At 40.7% G+C, this 20,179-nt stretch overlaps 1 protein-coding gene and 1 non-coding gene across 4 annotated transcripts in view; one reads left to right on the top strand and one right to left on the bottom strand.

Moving 5' to 3' along the window:
* Meltrin (meltrin) overlaps positions 1 to 19,276 on the top strand; it is a 58,565-nt gene extending 39,289 nt beyond the window's left edge. For 2 of the 3 annotated variants that reach the window (XM_043414720.1, XM_043414719.1), the window contains exons 3-12: positions 3,430 to 3,585; positions 4,878 to 5,067; positions 5,855 to 5,922; positions 6,817 to 6,984; positions 7,604 to 7,773; positions 7,985 to 8,176; positions 8,394 to 8,990; positions 9,859 to 10,265; positions 10,535 to 10,667; positions 14,294 to 19,276. In XM_043414720.1, the coding sequence (XP_043270655.1) occupies positions 3,430 to 3,585; positions 4,878 to 5,067; positions 5,855 to 5,922; positions 6,817 to 6,984; positions 7,604 to 7,773; positions 7,985 to 8,176; positions 8,394 to 8,990; positions 9,859 to 10,265; positions 10,535 to 10,667; positions 14,294 to 17,153 (4,941 nt within the window). In that variant the 3' untranslated portion in view covers positions 17,154 to 19,276. Of the gene's footprint in view, positions 1 to 2,084; positions 2,605 to 3,429; positions 3,586 to 4,877; positions 5,068 to 5,854; positions 5,923 to 6,816; positions 6,985 to 7,603; positions 7,774 to 7,984; positions 8,177 to 8,393; positions 8,991 to 9,858; positions 10,266 to 10,534; positions 10,668 to 14,293 lie in introns of those variants that run through there. The other variant, XM_043414721.1, reaches the window with a different exon arrangement.
* A 369-nt stretch (positions 19,277 to 19,645) lies between these two features.
* Positions 19,646 to 19,717, bottom strand: TRNAA-CGC (transfer RNA alanine (anticodon CGC)). The gene has a single exon. It is a non-coding gene; the product is annotated as a tRNA-Ala (tRNA).
* Between the last annotated feature and the right edge of the window lie 462 nt (positions 19,718 to 20,179).

A 20,179-nucleotide genomic window follows, 5' to 3' on the forward strand; every position in this document is an offset into this window, starting at 1 on the left:
GAGAAAGAAGTGTAGCGAGTCGCGCTACTTCCACTTTGGCCCGTTGGAGTCAAAAGAGGGTCTAAATAAATAATGTTTTCAGCTATTCCGACTCATCCCGAATATTTGTGTATTTTATTTCGACCATTTATCATAGATGACTACTATCATGGTAAGAATAATCATTTATCGAAAATAAAAACTTCAGTTCGTATAATGACTCGAGAGTCGAAGGAAAGTGAGGTTAGGTTTGCCGATCAGTTTCAGTCGTCTCAATTTTTACGTGCTCGTCGATCAATGAAATAAAAACCAAAAATTAAACTAATAATGAAATTCATTGATTTAAAAATTGAATAAATTACGCGCCAGGAAGTTGGCAAAGTTTTCAAACAATGAAAGTGCTGATAATCCGTCAGTTTATTGATATCTTGTAACACTGTGCTCAACTATACGCGAAGTTCGATTTCCTGATTTTTCAAAATTCTAAAACGTTGAAAGAACATTTTACTTTTCAATTTTGTTTCTCGCACTCACGCGCAACGTAACCGCGATTGTTAGGTTAACTCGAGCGGTCTTTTGTGACGAAACTTGCGCGTGATCGTTTGTCGTCCGTGATGTTCAAAATCATCAAAATGAACTAAAATTTACACAAATATAGTCACTTGTAAAAATACAACAGGCGGACCGTAGCGACTCTATTCAGCGGGAAACATTTCTTCGTCTTTTTCCGAGCTTATTTAATACAATTTATATTACAAAAAAGTGGACTATTTTCTCCATTTAGAAAAGACGAAAAAAATGGCGGACGGTCAAACTGTTCATCGCTCACGAGAAACGTGTTATGTTGAGAAGATTTACGTCATTTTCGATCCTTTTGCAGGGAAATACTTTTGTGGGAAATCGTGAAAAAAAAAACGAAAAAAAAAGTTCGAAGATAACGTTACTCTTGCTTTTACTGCCAGTGAAACTAACCTCAAAGTGTTTTAGAGAAACATAAAACTGCGTGTGTTTCCGAATGAGAATCGTGAGATTCGGCTCTGTTTTGATGTAGCATCGAACATAACACGAGTGTATCCCCTTTTCTATGGATTCTCTGTTTGAAAAGCGAGCTTTGAATCCGACTACGAGAGCATAACGCGAACACAGACGGAGAGATAAAGCATCGTTCTGGTCTCGATAACACGCACGAAATAATCGTACATCTCGTTCCACATAGGCATTGCGAAACACGCGGAGAAAGAGAAAGACGAAAGCATAGGACAGCGACAAAATTCGATCGGAAATTATAGGTATATTCGTAACACGAGAACCTGTCATTATGTCAACACACAAATTACAACGGACGTTGCAAACTCTCAGTAGCTTTGAGAAATCGTGCATTAAATAAATTGTATTAAAAATTATTGTATTGCGAACAATAATGGGAAGTCTACCATTATTTTTATCGTTATTATTATCATCGCGTTGCATATTATTAGCCTTCTTCAGTTTCAACGTTACCATTATTGTTATCGTCATTTATACTATTATTTTTTTTTCGCAACGCGATTGATTCGTTGATTGAAGTTTTCGTTCAGCGTACATTGCGACACGCTGCGACGTATCGTAAACAAAATTATAAAATTGCAAGAGTCCGCGTACAGAAAGCGTTTGGAAAGTTGGAGGGAAAATCGTGAAAGTCTTTTCAGTCGAATGATTTTGAACGAAAATTGTTTTTTTCAGGAGACTTCGTGGTCGAAATTTTCACCAAAGAATACTTTGGTGAAAATTTCGGATCGAGAGGGCTTGGAAGAACAAATTGTCGGATAAAAATTCTTGCCAACATCGAGGGACTTTTTAGCCCGATTCCAGGACGAATTTTAGTTGGAATTTTTTCTCGGTATAAACACGCGCTCGGAACTCGTGCCAGCCTCGATGGGAGCCAGTCCGGGATGGATTTATCAGATTCCCGGACAAATGCGGGTCGTTGGTCGACTGCACTCGCCTTCCCCATATTATATGCATCGTACGTAGCTCTCGCTGCAGATGCACCCGGAGGCTCGCTGCCAAGAAGTCTAAACAGAGACGGACAGCATTTTTACACAAATCCCTGCTGCTGCTGCTGCTGCTGTGGCCCTCGCATCTGCAGTCGCTCCTACCCAGAGGCGAGAAACGCGTCCCTCGAGGGCGAGAAATTCTACGGAATCGTCGATCGATCGACACAAATTATCTTCAGAATATTCCCTACCGCAATCACGGCTCATTGCACTTACATAAAAAATCTGTCCCACAACCTTTTTCCAACTAGATTTTTTTCTTTAAACGACCAAATTTCGGGTGTTTGCTATCATTTTTTCTCCCCTTGGAGACAAACTAAAAAAAATTTTTTCTCGCCCCACTTTTTTTCGGTTAGTTCCCCCGCATCGGTCGTGCCTCAAACTTGTAATTTTCCTTCCACTCGAAAGTGACTTTTCCTTCGATTCTGCAACGACGCATGCTTTTTGCTGTGATCTCGAGTCCCACGCCGATTCTCCACCAAATAGCATTCGTCGGCGACTCCGATGGGCCTTCGATACTGAGTTTTCTCGATTCTCGAACGAGTAAGAAATCGGGAATAATTTATTAATGGAATTGAGTCAGCCAAATGTGAGCTATCCCGATAATCTTTCCGGGGGTGCGAGCAGGATATTTCGAAATAGAATCGACCCGCGATGCGAAGCGGCGAAATAATTTGCGAATAAAACAGAGCTCAGCCCCAGCGAGCAGGTGGTCCCGATTCATTGCCAGTTTAGCATATTCCGCCGCGTGGAAACCTTATCGCTCATTGTACGAGTCTGTACGCGAATAAGATTTAACGATATCGATCCTCGGAGGAGTCTCGTCGAGGCTCCGAGGATGAGTCAACGGCCCGTTACACGTATTTGTTTCGTCGGCAGAGGCGTCCTTGTCCCGCTCATAAGTTGTCATATAAATTCGAAAACGGTTGCGAGCTGCTGCGGAGAAGGGTCTCGAGGAGCCTTTTTCGCTCGGCTTTTATTTCTTCGTTTGTAGTTTTAAAATCGAACGTCTTACCGAATATGGGCGCCCCAGGACGATTAATAATTCGAGACGTGTATTTTTTTATTACGTGCGGACTGTGGAGGATCGTGTAGCGTGTCAATGTCACATAAATCTCAATCGATCGGCTGCTTCGCTAGAATTTTAAAAGGCTGTGATTTTATGCTCGTGCTCAAAAAAGTATTTTTCGAAGGAAAACAATAAAAGGGTGATTCACCGTTCGCTTTTACTGGGAATATCGTTCTCCAGGTGTGGGCTGACGTAGCGTGAGATAACGATGAAAAAGAATTGACGTCGACCCGCCGCTGCTCGGCGGAACGCGGTTTTTTCGTCTCATTTCCACCTCGCACCATCCGAACGATTCATTTTTCTCGTCTCGATCGACTTTCTAATTACGATTTTTGTTGTTTCCAGGATCCCCGGCACACGGACATGCTGACGGTGGGCTTCGAGGTCGACGGAGTCGAGAGGACCTTGGACCTTCGACTCAACACCGATCTCATACCCGTCAACTACAAACAACGCCACCAGCACCAGGGCGGATACATCACCGAAACGCCCCAGAGCGTCGTGAGTACGGACTGTCGTCGATTCTCGAAGGAAAACTACTTTCCTCGGAGCTGGACCTCGGGGCTTCATTTGCACGAGTTTCCAGTCGAGATCGTCAAGGAATTTGCACATTTTTACGGCCACGTCACCCAGGACGATTGTTTGCCTCGAACAAACGAACGAGCTCCTACTCGACATTCGCTTCCTCGAGCTCCCCGAAGACCTCGTTATTCAACGCCTCGAATCGCTCGAATTACGCTTTCCGAATCACTGCGAGCCCTCGCCACGACAATAAAACAGTGCTTAAAGCTGTATACGCGAAGACCAGCATGTCCGATCGATTTTTCAACAAAGACAATGCACCAGTTCGCCTCACGCGAATCGGAACAACCGACGGAATCGATCCTCCGCTTCCCCCTCCACCCTTCTTGCCCCCCAAGATTGCTTTCTCAGCTCCATCCGTCTCCGCCGATTCATTGCCGACCCTCATTTTCCTCCCACTGAAAAAACCTCGTACGATAATGTCCTCTGGATTAATGTCTTGCCTGCTTCCTTCGCCACTTCTTTTTATCACTTTGACACTAAGTTCCCAGAACAAGTTCGCTAAGCTCCCATTCTCCTGTTTGCGGCGACCCTGTCCGCGCTGCTCCTTCCCCAATTGTCTCAATTATGCCAAATTTTTCACGTCCGTTTGCACGCCCGCAATAATCGCGCGTTGAAAACGTTGCCCTTCCGAGCTCACTTTTACCAGCCTGAAAAACACGAGCGTTTCGGCAACGATGCCCATTTCTTCGGTCAACGGAGGACTCGAGGAAGCGATTTTTGAATCAGTGGTTTGTGGCGACGCTGAAGTTTGCACCGAGTCCAACGAAACGGATGGAAAAACCATTTGTAATTCAGCCATTTTTTATTTCACGAAGCATCGGTAAAGGTTGAAAAAATTGTGCAAATTCGGCAGAGCACGAAATTGGAGAATTACTGGAATTATTGGAGGGGTTTTTTTAGATTGTTTCGTCGGACTCCAACGATGCAAACTTCGGCTCAGGTTTGTGGGCCGTTTGGAGCAAATTTTGGGGACGGAAATTTTGTCGATTTTTTAGACGAATTTTGAGAAAATTCGTTGATCTCAAATTTGCAAATGTTCGCAGCAACATTTAGTCGATTTGGAATTTTTATCTGAAGATATTTTCAAATAATTTTGACAAACGAAGCATTTAACGAATTGAAACTCCTCGTCAATGTGTTTCCTTCTCGAATCTCAATAATTCATTCTCGTTTTGCTATATTTTATTCACGCAAGAACTACTTCGCAGGAATTGTGTCATTATCAAGGCAGCGTTCGCGGAATACCGGATTCGTGGGTAGCGGTTTCAACGTGCAAGGGCCTCAAGGGTGTTGTCTTCGATGGCCGAGAACTTCATCACATACAGCCTGACAAGGAGTCTCTCGATGACATTCATTACGTTTATAAACAGAGCGATCTTATCACAAACAACACGTGTGGTACGTTTTGTTTATTCTGTTCGAGTGAAAACGCTCGTTTTGCCTTAAGAAGTTTCATTGTCACGCGAAACCATTGAATATTTACGTTCAAATGAATTTTAAACGCGAATGAAAAAGTTGTTATTCGGTGTGCATGAAAACGGATTGGTTTTCTCCTCATTTCTCGTCGTACTTTCGTCGCTATTGTCAGAAATTTGAACTTTATTCGTAGCACCGATTTTCATGGCTTTGCTTCGCACAAAAAGTTGCTTCTTTTTCGGTTGAATTTCATTCTTGTTCAAACTGTAAGAAATCAAAGTTTGATTCGTTCTTGAAAAACTATTTGATTTTACGTGCACTACTCAAAGACTCCGCGGTGAAGCTCCTTTACGGGAGAGTCGGTGTAAAAGTGCGAAGCCTGGGACGACACCGATCTTGGACTTGTTCCCATAGACGACGACGATGTACCCGTCTCTCCTTAATCGTACTACTGTAAAAAAAAGCATGAGAACGAGAGAGAAGAAAAGAGAGAGAGAGGAAGCGAATTCCTCTTCTATATAAATCCAGAGTTCGCCTTCTTCTCGAATCCCTCGTTTTTCTTCGTCGTCGTCGACGACGAGGACTCGGTCGTTTTTCTCTATAGATCTCTTTGTGTACAAACGACGAAGAGAGCACCTTGAGAATCCACCAACCAGAAATCAAGAATCTCTCTCTCTCTCTCTCTCTCAACTCCGTCGAGACGCTCCACTCGTTCTCCTCCTTTTATTTTCCTCTATTTATTCTTTATTTTTCATTATTATTGTTGCAGGATACGAGGGAACTCCTCATCAGGTCATCGAACCTTTTCTCGAACCGAGGGCTCACAGAACTTCTCGAGTGAGTTTATCATCAATCTTTCTGTCTATTCTCTTTCTTCGAAACACTTGCAGTTCCTTTTTTTAACAAATAGAAATGGAATAGACAAAAGAAATATGATTTCCCACCACCTCAAGTTGAGTGCTGAAGAATCTCGTCCATTGTGTGACTCAAAGAAATTTTAATGGGAAAAAATCAACGAAAGTGCTAATTAAGGCTCATTTTCACAAAATCAAAATTAAATGTGATTCACTGACGTGGTAAAATGTCGAATAAGATTCTTTGCAACTGATTAATTCGTCATTTCTGCAGAGCAGTGAGAATTAAAAAACAATCTGGACGAAATAAACACAAGATGCAAAAGTTCTCAGACAATTGATGTGTTTTACGAAAAACAAATCTACCGGAGTACTCTATCGAGCCAATCGCAATTCAAATATTTTCCGTTCTTCCCTCTCCCCTCGCTTCGACCTAAGTCATTCATCATTGATGTTTTTTGCTTCCATTTCATTGTCCAGTTTTGCGAAATTTATCATTGTTTTCGACATACTCTCAATGGCGTTACAGAGAATAAAGAAAAAACGAAACGAAACAATTTACAGTTTGCTCGTTTTTTCTTCTCCCTCTCTCCCATCACTTTGTTTTTTTACTCCGTTATCATGAGTTGTAGCTTTCATTTTTATTGTTTTTCGATACCGCTCCAATGCTGTCGACTGAACTGTTTCAATTACTATTTTTTTTCGCTCCTTCATTCTCTCATTTTTCATTCCATTGCCCTCCGACCTCTCCCCCCATACGTACGTTTCGAATCCGAATGTTTTGTCTGCTTTTAAAAATGAATTTTTCCAATGTTTTCATTGCTAGAGCGTCGAACCAACGAATTGATCACTAATTTTGACGTTGTCTTGCTTGCAGTACAAGAGGGCAGCCGACACCGTGATACGAGGACCGTACAACGCGAACCGTCAGTCCCGCTACGTCGAGCTCGTGTTGGTCATAGACAAGAAAGAATACGTGGCGCTCGGCGAGAATCTCGACAAGGTTCACCACCACTGCAAGGACATAGCGAACATAATCAATGCTGTGAGTAAGAGGCTTTTTTCGAGAACGTCCGGCTTTCTCGCTCGCACACACACACACACACACACACACACACACAGGAAAATAACACTCCGCCCCACTGACTGTGGCCGAGGTCGAGTAACGATCGACGAAAAAAGAAGAGTAAAAAGACAAAGAAAGAGGAAACGAGATACGCGCGAGATACGAACCAACCTTCTCCGGTTGTGTTAGTGAATTTGTTGCAAAACTCGAGGGCAAGGACTCTCCCTCTCTCTTCGAGGTTTTTACTCAGGCAAATTGCCACTGGGGGTTGAAACACGCTATGAGAGGGTGTTTGAGGAGTATGAATCGCGTGTCGGGTTCTCTTAGCCGCACGCGATATTGAACGCATATTTATTTTTACTCTTTTTCAACAGCTCTCCTTTTATTTCGTCCCTGTTTTACATTATTTTTCATTATTCTTGGCTCTCGCTTAAGGCGAATGCGATAATAGTTGCGTGGGTAACTAAAAACACTTGTAGTCAGGGATCTTTGACTTTTACGACGATCGAAACCCGTTTCATTTTTTTTTTTTACTCCCCACAAATTGAATCTTCGAAACCCAATGATTCTTGGTACAATGTTACTTTATTTTTTGCAGCTTTATACTCCACTCAATATTTTCGTGGCTCTTGTGGGAGTCGAAGTTTGGACGGATTCGGACGAAATGACTTTATCCCCAAAAGGGGATACGACGCTGAGAAATTTTCTAAACTATCGTCGTGAAATGCTCGTCAAAGAAATTCCGAACGATAATGCCCAATTGCTGACGTACGTATCAAATGTTTTTCCTACTACGATATTGACCTCCATTTTTTTCAATTTGATCGTTTACTTTTGTCGTATTTCTCTAAAAGTTCATTATTCAGAAGAGAAATTGTATTTGACTTGAGTTTTAAAGAAACGCACTTTTCTTCAACGTCCATGAATATCAAATTTTGTTTTCATGCACATTTATGTTGTGAATCTTTTTTCTTTTTAGAAAAGTACATTTTGAGGATGGCGTGGTCGGTAAAGCGCTCAAGGGACCGATTTGTACGTATGAATTTTCCGGCGGTGTATCGATGGATCATTCGAATGTAATTGGACTCGTGGCGGCCACAATGGCCCACGAAATGGGTCACAATTTCGGCATGGAACATGACTCCGCTGATTGCACGTGCCCTGAAGACCGGTACATCAAATTTTCAATATAAAATATTCCACAAGTTTAATTGCATTAACTCAAAACCGTTTTGTTACCGAAACTCCGAGCTGAGACAAAAATCTCGACTTTTTCACTCTTCTCCCGAGTCTCTCAGAGCCAAGAGCGCACTCCAGAGTCAAAAGATCTTTTCTTCAACTTAACTGTAAAAAATGGAGGATAAATATGAAGTTTATGAATCCAACAGGTGTATAATGGCTCCCTCGAGTGGTTCAACCGGTCCGGTACATTGGTCGTCGTGTTCCCTCGAGTATCTAGCTCGAGCTTTCGAGCACGGTATGGACTATTGTCTTCGTAACAAGCCGCAAAAACTCTTCGACAGTCCGATATGCGGCAACGGGTTCGTCGAGCCCGGGGAACAGTGTGACTGTGGTCTCAAAGAGAATTGTGACAATCCGTGCTGCAACGCAACCACGTGCATGTTGCACACGAACGCGAGTTGCGCGACCGGCGAGTGTTGCGATTTGAGAACTTGTCGACCAAAAAATGCCGGAACGGAGTGCCGCTCGGCCGAGCACGAGTGCGATTTGCCCGAATATTGTACCGGTCAGAGCGAGTATTGTCCCGGTGACGTTTTTAAAATTGACGGCGAAACTTGCAACATGGGCAAAGCTTTTTGCTATCAAGGCTCGTGCCGCACTCACAACGATCAGTGCAAATTGCTCTGGGGCCCAACCGGCTCGTCTTCCGATGTACAGTGTTACGACATGAATAACAACGGCTCCAAATTCGGTAATTGCGGATATAACAGACTCGAGGAAAGCTTCGTCAAATGTCACAACGAGTGAGTCACTTTTCTTGCTTTTTCGAACAATGCTAAATTCTCCTCCAGCTCATCGTTTTCAAAATAATTTTTACATTCAGCCGAAATATATCGATTTTTTTTCTATTTTCCATATTGCTCACTCAATCCTTCATTGAGAAATCCACGAGCAATGTTTACAAAAACAATATCCCTGCCTTTTTACTTGCTAATTTTTCAACCATGGCGGAATCGAAGGCGAATAGAGGACAAATTGTTAGTTCCCCCTTCAGCCATACAAACTTCGGCAGTACATCTACTTTTTACAACTCTACCTCATAAAAACTACGCTCTTAAACTTCTCTACACCGAAATGCACGTTTCCATACTTCAGCATTACTTCTCCCGTGCCATCTGAAATATCAGAATAGACATGCTACACAGTAGACGCGCTAGATCTTCCGGTGTAGAAATTTTATCAGCCGAGTTTTTATGCAGTAGAGTTGTAAAGAGTTGAGTTTCCATACTCCTAAAACTTCAACATCATGACGTCGTTGTTATGACCAAATTTATGGTCCATACCAAAAAGGAACGACGTTCCAAGAAAAGTTAAAACTATAAAGATGCACAATATTTCAATGACTTTTTATTCAGTTGATCCGAATCTATGGGCTTTTGTACTGTATAAATTGTTATAAATTTTCACTTTAACTGACAATGCACGAAAATATTCCTGTTCTGGATAAAGAAGCAGCCCTTATAATCTGAGTTCGTGGTTGATGATCGAAAATCGTACTTCAAAAGTGTTTTATAGAATGCTGAAAAATCTCGTTATATGTGAATATTTCGCATTTTCATTTCAGCGTATTTTGCAAGCTTCTTTCTCATATGTTGACCGGCTTTCTTTCAGAAATATTCTCTGCGGTATGCTCCATTGCAAGCACTTGAACGAGCGACTGGAATTCGGTATGGAAACCGTGGCGATACTGAGTCAATCGTTCATCAACAACGGCGGCAAAATCATAGCGTGTCGTTCGGCGATGGTCGACCTCGGACTGAATCAAGTCGATCCGGGATTGGCCCCGGATGGCGCCAAGTGCGCACCGGGCAAAATGTGTGTCAACCAAAAGTGCATGCCCATCGCTGATCTTAGGAAATCCATCACTGGCCGCACCGGATGTCCCAATGATTGCGGGGGCAACGGTGTTTGCAATAGCCTTGGTCACTGCCACTGTAATCGTGGCTTCCATCCACCAGACTGTGTTCAACCGGGTTTCGGCGGATCCGATGATAGCGGACCTGCCGAAGATCCTAACGGTAAGTTTCCGACATTTCGAAATTGTTTGCAACAATTTTGCTGATTTCGAGTCGGTTAAGATTCTGCTAAGTGTGCCCCACAGGACACTCGATTTTTTTAAAGTCATGAAAATTGAATGTTGCCCTCTTTTCATACGAAAATATCCATACTCTCGTACAGTTGCTTTTCACTCAAACCGGTTTTGAAGTATTTAATACAATTGCATCTGAACAATTGAATATTTTGACAATATTGTAATAAAAACGATTCATTTTATGCTTGTTTACAGCGAGGAACGACTTCATAACTGCACTGTACATAATATTCTTAGGCGTGATACCGATGATGGCCTTGATATCACTGGGTGTTTGGTACGCGAAGAACAATTCGAGTCGTCACTGGAAGAAGGAAGCGATATCAACGTACGTATCTAGTCTCGACTGTTTCAAAGCGAAGGGAAAAGCTGGGCCGCGCGATTTCGTAGCTCAGTCGTGCGTATCGCCGCCAACTCGTCACGGCACATCGAAGAAATTCTTCGAGCGAGTTATGATAGTATTAACACCGCGACGCGAGCAAGCCCGCGATAATTCTAAAGTCTTTACGATAAGTGACGTACTGCCGTCGAAAGAGAAGCTTCAAATAACCAAGACCGATCTCGTTTCGACTACCAATCCTGACGCGATTAAATCAAGCAGCGTAATAGAGTATCGAAAATCCGCTTCGTTACTCGCCAACAACCCGCGTTTCGACGTTATTGCCGCTGGTGAAAACGACACTTCATCGAACTCCGGAACGTCTGCCAATAGCGTTTCTTATATAGGAAAATCCACGAGTCCGATGAAAAAAGAATTCGGCAACAAAATCACCGAGCATATAAAACACTTTCAAAAACCAACGAAAAACTTTCACGGTCTTAGGCTCAAGACAGAATTACAGTTTGAACAATTGGACGAAAGCCCCTGCAGCACTTCAGGCCTTACGCCCGAACGTAGCCTCGATAATTCAAATGATCTCCAACGTAGTTCTCCCACCAACTTTCAAACAACTGCGCCTTTTTATCATAAAAAACCGCCGCCACCTCCGGCACCAGCACAAAACCTTAAGCCAAAGTTCTAGACGAATTTGTGACGAAGAAACTCGTCATCACACTCATTTCCACTTCCCATTTCTGAGACAGCTACAATTCTTCGCTACATTGTTTTATCTTTGGAACAACCAACCTCCGAGTTTCAACATTTTCAGTTTTGCCAACACTTTTTGTCATTTTTGTCCAGTTTCATCTTTATTTTTCAAACTAAAGTTCAGAAGTAAACGCAAAGAGAGTTGAGCACCAACGTTTTTATTTTAAAATTATTTTCAAGAATTCCGTCACTACATTATTTTTGTAATTACCGAGCAAAACTGTTTGCTCCGATTCCCATTGAATTGATAGAATTTTCAGGGTTCGAAATTCGTTGACGGCTGGTTGTTCCAGAGGCAATATTGAGACAACACGTTTGAGGCATAGCCGTCACAAATAACTGCCAATCGATTGATGAAAGATTGTGGAGAGAGTATTGAAAAAAAAAAAAAAAATAACGCGTGTGTTTCATTTTTCCGAAGCACAGCTTTGTAGCTGTCTCCAACGTGATTTATCGTTTCGAGGGAAACACACGTGCGAACTAAAAGTACTCGTAAAAGTTGAGTTGCCGTCGATTAATATAAAGTTGAAAGTCGTGCTGTTGCATTTACGATATTGAATAACGTCGTAAGAGTATTTTGATTGCTCAATCACGAGAAACTCTCGATTCCTTCTCATTCCTCTTTATATATATTTTTTCTTCATTATTTTTATAATGACCGAAGAATTTTTAAGCGAATCACTCGAGAATTGATTCTTCGGCCACCGTCTAGTGCAGGAGTCGCCATATTTTGAACATTCGATTTTCTTTATTTTCGTTTTTTTTCTTCTAATATTTCGTATGTTATTTTTTCGATTGAAATTTTACACTGACTTGACTTCCGCTACTACACGATGCAGGGATGATAATAAAGGTGGTGGGTCATTTGGGCTTGGGCAAACGTGCCTCAGGACCGCTCTGAACAATCTTACCAATTAAATCTTGTGATCCTAAGTAATACGAATGATGTATCATATTTTACATTTCATAATAACGAGGACGATAGTTTTACTTACTTTCTTAGAAAATAGCGCATTTTTTTAACGAGAAGAATGAAAAATTAACAGCAGGCGATGATTGATATTTTACGAAGAGTAAAAAGGATTATTTCGCTACCGCATAAAACTATGATCCTTTTTTCCGCATTCAAGAATTATCGTCCTTTTTGAATGTATTATTGCTCTCTTTCAATGAATACTCTATCGAAAGACTAATGAAACGTTTGTCAACAGAGCAATGAGAGTCAAAACTTGTAGTAATATTAAATAATTGCAAAATGCGTGATAATAGGGGCAAAAATACGTCGCTTGTGTTTTCATTCCGTGGCTCAGATGAATATTGCGAATCGCTTTTACTGTTCTCAATTCGGCAATAAGGTTTTACACAGATTCACAAACACACACACACACACGCGCGCGCGCGTACACACTTGAACGGAAATTTAGTGCGAAAATAATTTTATATTTCCCTTCACAATCAAATAACTTTAACGAATTTTAATCAAACGTCGGTATCAAGGTCGTAATGAAGCATGAAATGAGAATCTGGCTGCATGTGTGACTTTCAAGAAAAGTGGAAATATATATATGCATACTTGTATGTAGTTCTGTATTTATGATTCGGGAATACTTCGACGAGAAACAATGAACGAAGATTCGACGCAGCCAAAAAAAAAAACAACCTCGTTTTTATTCTCGGGGGGACCAATAAAATCTGTATTTATAATAATGTCTAAGAGATTGACGATGTGACGTCTAGCATGGAAAGTGTTGAATGTAACTCGTGCATGCACCCTTTTTTTTTTATTATTTTTGATTCTTTTTTTTTTTTGGTTTTTTTTCTAATTATTGTAATTGCGTACTTTGTAGGATAGAACAATGATAAACTTTGTTTACTGTATTGAAAATGAATCTCATATATGATTGAGTCAACAAAATCGTGAAAAATCAAGTGGTTGAGTGATTGAGTTGAAACATGAAAAAAAAAAAAGAAAAAAAAATTAAAAAGCGAATCCGACCCCCCACTGTTTGATATTCTACGATCAGAGTCTCGTACATCGGAAATAATGGGAAATCATGATTATCGATTATGTTTAATCCTGCATCGATTGACTGTATAACTATTATTTTTTTTTTTCAAGCCATTATTAATTAATTCAATAAAAACCAGTACACGAATGGAACTTGTTCTATTTATCTCTCTTTCTTTATCTTTCTGTCTCTCTGTCTCGAATTAATCGATCTATCCTCAATTTTTTATTCTCCGCAGCTTGCAACTAACACGGCAATCTCTCACTAATACTTTTGCGTGTGTGCATATGCGTGTGTGTAGTCTGCGAAAGCGTTTACATTAGAAAAAAAGAAACGAAAAAGTCAACAAATCGTTTCCAACGGTTTCGTGAAATTCAACATTTCGTGTGTTTTAGTGCACGTTCACGTTGTTTTTGTCGGATGCATGCAAGTGTGTTGTTTTTAGTTCTTTTTTCGTCCTGTTTTTATCCCGAGTTTGTTGAACGAATATTCCGTCGAGTGTCTTCGCGAGTAATTACGAAAGCTGTGAGACATTCGAATAAAAGTGAATAATTCATGTCACAATAAAAGTTAGAAAGTAGTTTTTATATTTGACAAATGAAAAATAATGTTGAAAGTAGTAATTTTTCATTTTTATTTCTCCATAGAAAGAAAGTTGAATATTTGTAATATCTTACAAAAGAAAGTTGAATTTTTTAAATTCTTTGAGCTTGACTAGATCGCATTGATATAACAGGGTTTCTGTTGCCAACGAATACGAGTGGCAGACTTTTGAGACTGAACAAGAAATGTAAAATCCTGCCCAAAGCCCCCATTCCATCCTTGGCTTACGATATTTTTTCGCTTTGAATATTTCAGGAAAGATCGTGGGAACAGCGGTTTCGCGATAAAAACGATCGATCGTCCGATGCCGCGGAGCATAGACACGATTGATTCGACATTGAGCCAGGATCCGGCGTGTGCGAGTTTGTTGCCGAAGAAGGAGCCCGACGAGCGCTTCAACAATAATTTATTCGGCCAGTTCAAGGGCTTCACGTTGTCAGCGTTACCGAGCGCGACGAACAAAATTGCGGAACCAACGAAGCCGGCTCCGCCACCACCGAACTTGCCAACGGTTGCTATCAAGACGAATATCAGGTCTCAACAACGCAGCAACACGATGGGACTACAAAATGCATTTATGAACGATTCAGCACCGTTGAATCATCACATTCATCAGCATCAGCAGCACCAATACATGAACAAAGATCCAGCACCGGCATTGCCACCATTGAACCCGGGGTGCACGGCTCGTCCTCTTATCAGTAGCCCGGTTCTCGCAGCCACAACCTGCACGTCGATGGAACTTCTAGCAGCCAAAATGCCGACGAGGCCAGCACCCGATATCCCCGTGAGACCGAGCCCCGAGTCTACCGTTGCTTCCACAGGCGTTCAAAAACCACCGAGACCCAATAGCACGCCACTTGTCAACGTCGTAATAACAGAACTGGATAATAAACCGCAAATACCACAAGAAAAACAAACCACGAGTACTCTCAATCGAATTGCCTCGATGCTGAAACCCGCGGTTGGCATAATACGCTCAAATTCTCAACCGCAAAGTATTAAGGAAGACAAAAATACGAATTCTCTTCCGAGAAGCCAGCATCAAAAAGCTATCAAGGTCATCGACAAAGAGATCCTGAGGAATTTGGAGATATCCCATCCGATACCCCAAAAAAACATAGAAATACCAAGCTCCGTTATATCCGTTATTGCCAACGAGACAAATGCCGATAAAAGACCGGTCGTTATGCGAGCACAGAGCATGAGGGATCCAAAAGTGAGCACAAGGCCAGCCATCCACACGTTTGGATCGATGAGACAAGCTAATCCTAGCAAACGTCCTACGAGTATTCCCGCCAGTGCGAGACCGACTTCACCGCCTCCAGTCCCACCGACGTCGAGCAACAATAGCGACAAGAGCTCCGAGAGCCTCAATAAAATTCCTGGCTTACCTGGCTATCAAAATCCACCAGTCAAAATCGTTGCAAAACCTACTGACGACGCGTACGACGATTGCATGAATCTCGTCGCCGAAACAGCTCTGACTAAGATCATGGAAGAATCGCCATCCAACGACAATATTTATGCGGTGATCGAAGAATCGATACCGGAGAAAATGAGAAAAAAAACAGAACCGAGAACTCCGGGACCGATGAGTGAGTACAAAGCACCAAAACCCATCGATAAACCGAGCGACCAAACAGCTCCTCCCAACTCCGATGGGATGGGTCTCCTCTCGGAAATAGTTTCAGAAATATCAAATAGAAACTTTGATTCTATATACTCTACGTCAACGCTCGCGAGAAAGAAAAAAGAGAAGGAAGAAGCCGAGAAGAATCTCAACAACCTCGGCTCGAACAGCTCGATAAACACTTACGCAAATTCGAGCAACCACTACAAGTCCCCTGGCAGCGTTTACTCCAATTCTGTTGCCGGTAAATTCAATTCAGCGAGTTCAACGACGAGCTCAGGGTATTTGAATCCCTCGTCTCTCAACGTGCCGGAGCGAGCGAATGAAAATTCAGGAAATATCGAAGGCAGTCCAACGAAAAAAATTGACGAGAATAAATTGGCGTCGTTGCATTCGAACAACCCCAATGTCAACGACGCAATGTCAAAAGCGTTGGGAATGAAGCCGCCCGAAAGTATCGCGCCTTCAAAACCTCCTACGAATATCCTCGAGAGATCAGTTTCGACGGTGAACTCTAAGAAGAACGAGGATAAAAAAGAAGAGAAACTGAAATCCACTTCAAACCGAACGAAAACACCAGCGAACATCGGTAAAACGACAAGTCTCATGACGAAGCAGAGCAGTGATTCAGACGCTAAACTAACGAGACAGAGCTCTGACACTGTTTCAAAATTATTAACGAAGCAAAACGTCGAAGCTTCTGCTAACGTTAAACCCTCTTCGAGGCAAGGCTCTGACTCGAGTCTTAAAACGAGTCGTCAGGGCTCGGACACTAGCCTAAAATCTTCGAGCAACAAAGTTTCAAGTCCCACAAGGTCAAACGGTAGTTCAAACAAATCGAGCAGCAATTCGGAGAAGAGAGATTCGATCAGCAGTTTGAACAGCGTGGCGTCCAAAAATAGTTTGTCATCGGCGATCACGAGCAAGGATAATCCTGGCAAAATAAACAACATTCCTGATCTCAATGCGAGTTGCTCAGCTGCAAATCCTAATGCTTCGAAAATTTTACCCGATGTCACATTCGGCAGTAATATGAAGAATAATGCAGCGAAAATAACACAAAAAGCAACATCAACGACGACGCGACTCCCAAACAAAACGCCTTCGATGCCACCGAAACCCGGAAGCATATTAACCAAGGCAGCTACTTTCGCAGAGCGAAAAAAATCTCCCACCACTCCCACGAGCCCGAACACTGCTCTGACCAAATCTCTCTCGCTCGCGGCCAAAGATTCCATCGCCAAATCACTCGTCCTTCAAATCAATAAAACAGCTCCCCAAAAATCCGATGGTAAAACAAACGAGACGCGAACGAATCCTGTGCAGAAAGCGGCGGGCAGCAAATCCAACGTCGCTTCGCTCCAACAGAAGTTCGAAACCAATAAAATCTCGAACCCCGGGAGAACCGTATCGGCGGTCAATAAAAAATTGAATTTCGGTAAAACGGAAAATACGAACTCGAACAACGCGACGAACAAGTGAATCATTTAAAAACAGCCGTTTGAACACGTCTGTTGAAAAAATTCTAGTCCAGCTGTTGGAAAACTGGGACGATGCACCGAGTCTCGTTTCAAAGTTTTTTCGAATAGTTTGCAGAGTATAAAAAAACAAACGTAATCGATTCATTCGATTTTGACAAAGGTATTTTATTGACTGGCTGCGCGGATATTGCTGAGCAATGCGAAGGATTACCCGACGAACACAGACGTTCGTCTAAATACTATTTTTTGTAGGCACAGCACTGAAAAGTCGTCCAAATAGTGGAGAATTTTGAGATAAGCAGTAATTTGCTTGAAACAGTGTCATAATCACTGTTGTTGTTTTGTAATGCCATAAGAACACGTTCTATAATCGGATAGGAAGCAACAAGTCGATCACTTGGTGGAAAAAAAGAAAAAGCAAACATTCACAGATAAGATTTTTCTAAATGTTCGATCAGGAAATAATAGTACGTTGTATAATTTCAAAAATGAATACGTTCGAAAAACGTCCAATGACTTGTGACAGATGCCTAAAGGATCTTGACCGAGTCTCGCAGCTACGCCACGAGGAGCTCTCATCGAGTTCTTCGGACATTGTAAATAATAAATAACTAAAAAAATATGTATAAACATTAATATATCAAGAAGGAGAGGATGAAAATGAAGAAGAACGAGAACAAAAATAGCAATTGTCGCCACGTAGCATTCGAAAATGAAACAAAAATTCCGCTATACGATATATCGATAAATCCATTTTGACATCGCTGATAAAAGCTTGACGCGAGAGACGGACGATGGCTATAATTGAGAATCTATTAAAGTAGCATATTTTATTTTTTCCAAATCTTGGACCGACAATGGCTGGACGAGATTAATCATTGAATTCTGTGATATTCCCAGACTGTAACAAGGCATATTTACCTGTAAATATAACAAACATATACAACGAACGATTTAACAGTTTCGCGTTGAAAAATGTATATGGCCCTGCAGCTAAATGGAAACAAAAAATAAGGAAAATACCAAATGGATTCGATATTACAAAGTATAGAGAAATAAAAGAAAGAAAAAATGTTGCTTTTCCGTTTCGTAATGACAACATATTTTCCGGTGTATGTCCGTTACAGGTATTATACTCACGCCATAAAGAACTGTTTCGAAGCATTTACCTTTGCGATATATTTATCAATGACTCGTGGTCGCACATTGAAGCTTATCAAAGTCCTACGATTTCTTTTTCTTTTTTTTTTGTTTTTTTTTCACAATTTTTAGTTTTATCGATTTAGTAATTCGTATATTTATTTGACTGATATCATTGTAAATATGTTGATACGACGATTATTCATAAGGATATGAAGGACAAGATAAATTAAAGAGAAGAAAAAATAATAATGAAAAATTTTATACCATTTACCCCCATTGCGCTTGTAAATTCGAATAATTTCATTTTTCGTGCTATCGATTACGACAAATGCGTACTCTGCTTTGTCATCAGATACTTTCAAAAGCTACCATGCGTTTCGATTTCACAAAAGCTTACTTCGAGATTCGATATACCAAGATTTTGATGATGCAACAGGTCGCACAAGAGTTCTTTTTAGATTAGATTTTTTGATAAAATATTTGAAAAAAGTAAAAAAAAAAAAAGAAAAAGAAAACTGACAAGAAATTCAGTCATTACCAGTGGCATTTAAAGTTCTATTTGTCGACCTGTTCCTCACAAATCTTCATAAATATTATTGTAATATTGTTAACATTATTGCTATGATAATTGGAAGATCGATGACAAGTTGAAGTCACTCGATACCAATTTCGACGACACACGCGGCTCTGGTATTAGTGATATTCGAGGCAAATTTGTAAAACAATTTTTGCAAACTCTTGCAAATTGTTCAAACTCGCATATAGTTATCGATGAAAAACCAAAGATATATAATCTTCTGTACAGTTTCAAAGACACTCTCAAAAATACACACACACACACACATACACACCTTCACACATAGCCATGTTCACCAAATGTACGAGTAAAGAGAATGGAATGTGCTAAACAACAGAGAAACAAATGTACGTTGTTGGAAACAGCATGGGACAAACAAACTTCAATAAATCCTGTGGAAAATATTTTATCAAAGTATATGTTTTTATTCATGAATTTTTACTCTCTGTTACATATCAGGGAAGAAAATATTCTTCCTACATTCCAATTTTCTCAAATATCGTCAACGTTTGAAGAATATTTTTGAATTTTATTCTATATTAACGCGATCAATAATTTTAGTGAAATTATTGTTAATGTGGAAACGATTTTTACCCACTTTTTGGCACTTCTTATCAGCGAGTTTAACTAATTTCTAAGAATTTTGATCGATACCATTTTTTGAGTCAATTTATTGGAAATTATTAACAATAGGATGAGCAATATAAAAAAATTAACAAATTTTTGAGACAAAATTCATTTTAGATGATGGAGTTGAAGAAAAAAAATAAAGTTGGAGGAGCTGGGATTTGAACCCAGGACTTTCAGCATGCGAAGCAGACACTCTACCACTGAGTTACACCCCCTGATATCTATAACATCACCAAAGGTAAAACTAGTTTTTACGCATCAAGGAGTTCTGAAAAATACGATTTTCTAGGTTTCATTCTCCTTATCGTTATTTCAGGATCGCAATCACGATTGCTTAATTTGAAAGAGTAAAATCTTAAATTTGGACCTTACTTTAGATTGAATTATTCAACGATTTTCATCCGACAGCCAAAATGTACGTGCGAATATTTACTCGACACGTACACACAGAATTTGGAAAAAAGATCATTATCAATAATTCCGTTAAATACAGAAAATTTCTTAAGTCACAATTACCATTAATATGAAGAAAATTAGAATATTTTAGTCACTGAGTTTCTAAAAGACTCGACGATGAGTCTTGAAATCTCTATCGAGATGTAGAACTAGCATTATTAAGAAGGGATTTCTTAGTTTTTTTTTCCTGTACGCAATGAAATAGTAGAAACTACATTTTC

The sequence above is a fragment of the Venturia canescens genome, chromosome 3 (assembly GCF_019457755.1).
Source record: "Venturia canescens isolate UGA chromosome 3, ASM1945775v1, whole genome shotgun sequence".
NCBI lineage: Eukaryota > Metazoa > Arthropoda > Insecta > Hymenoptera > Ichneumonidae > Venturia > Venturia canescens.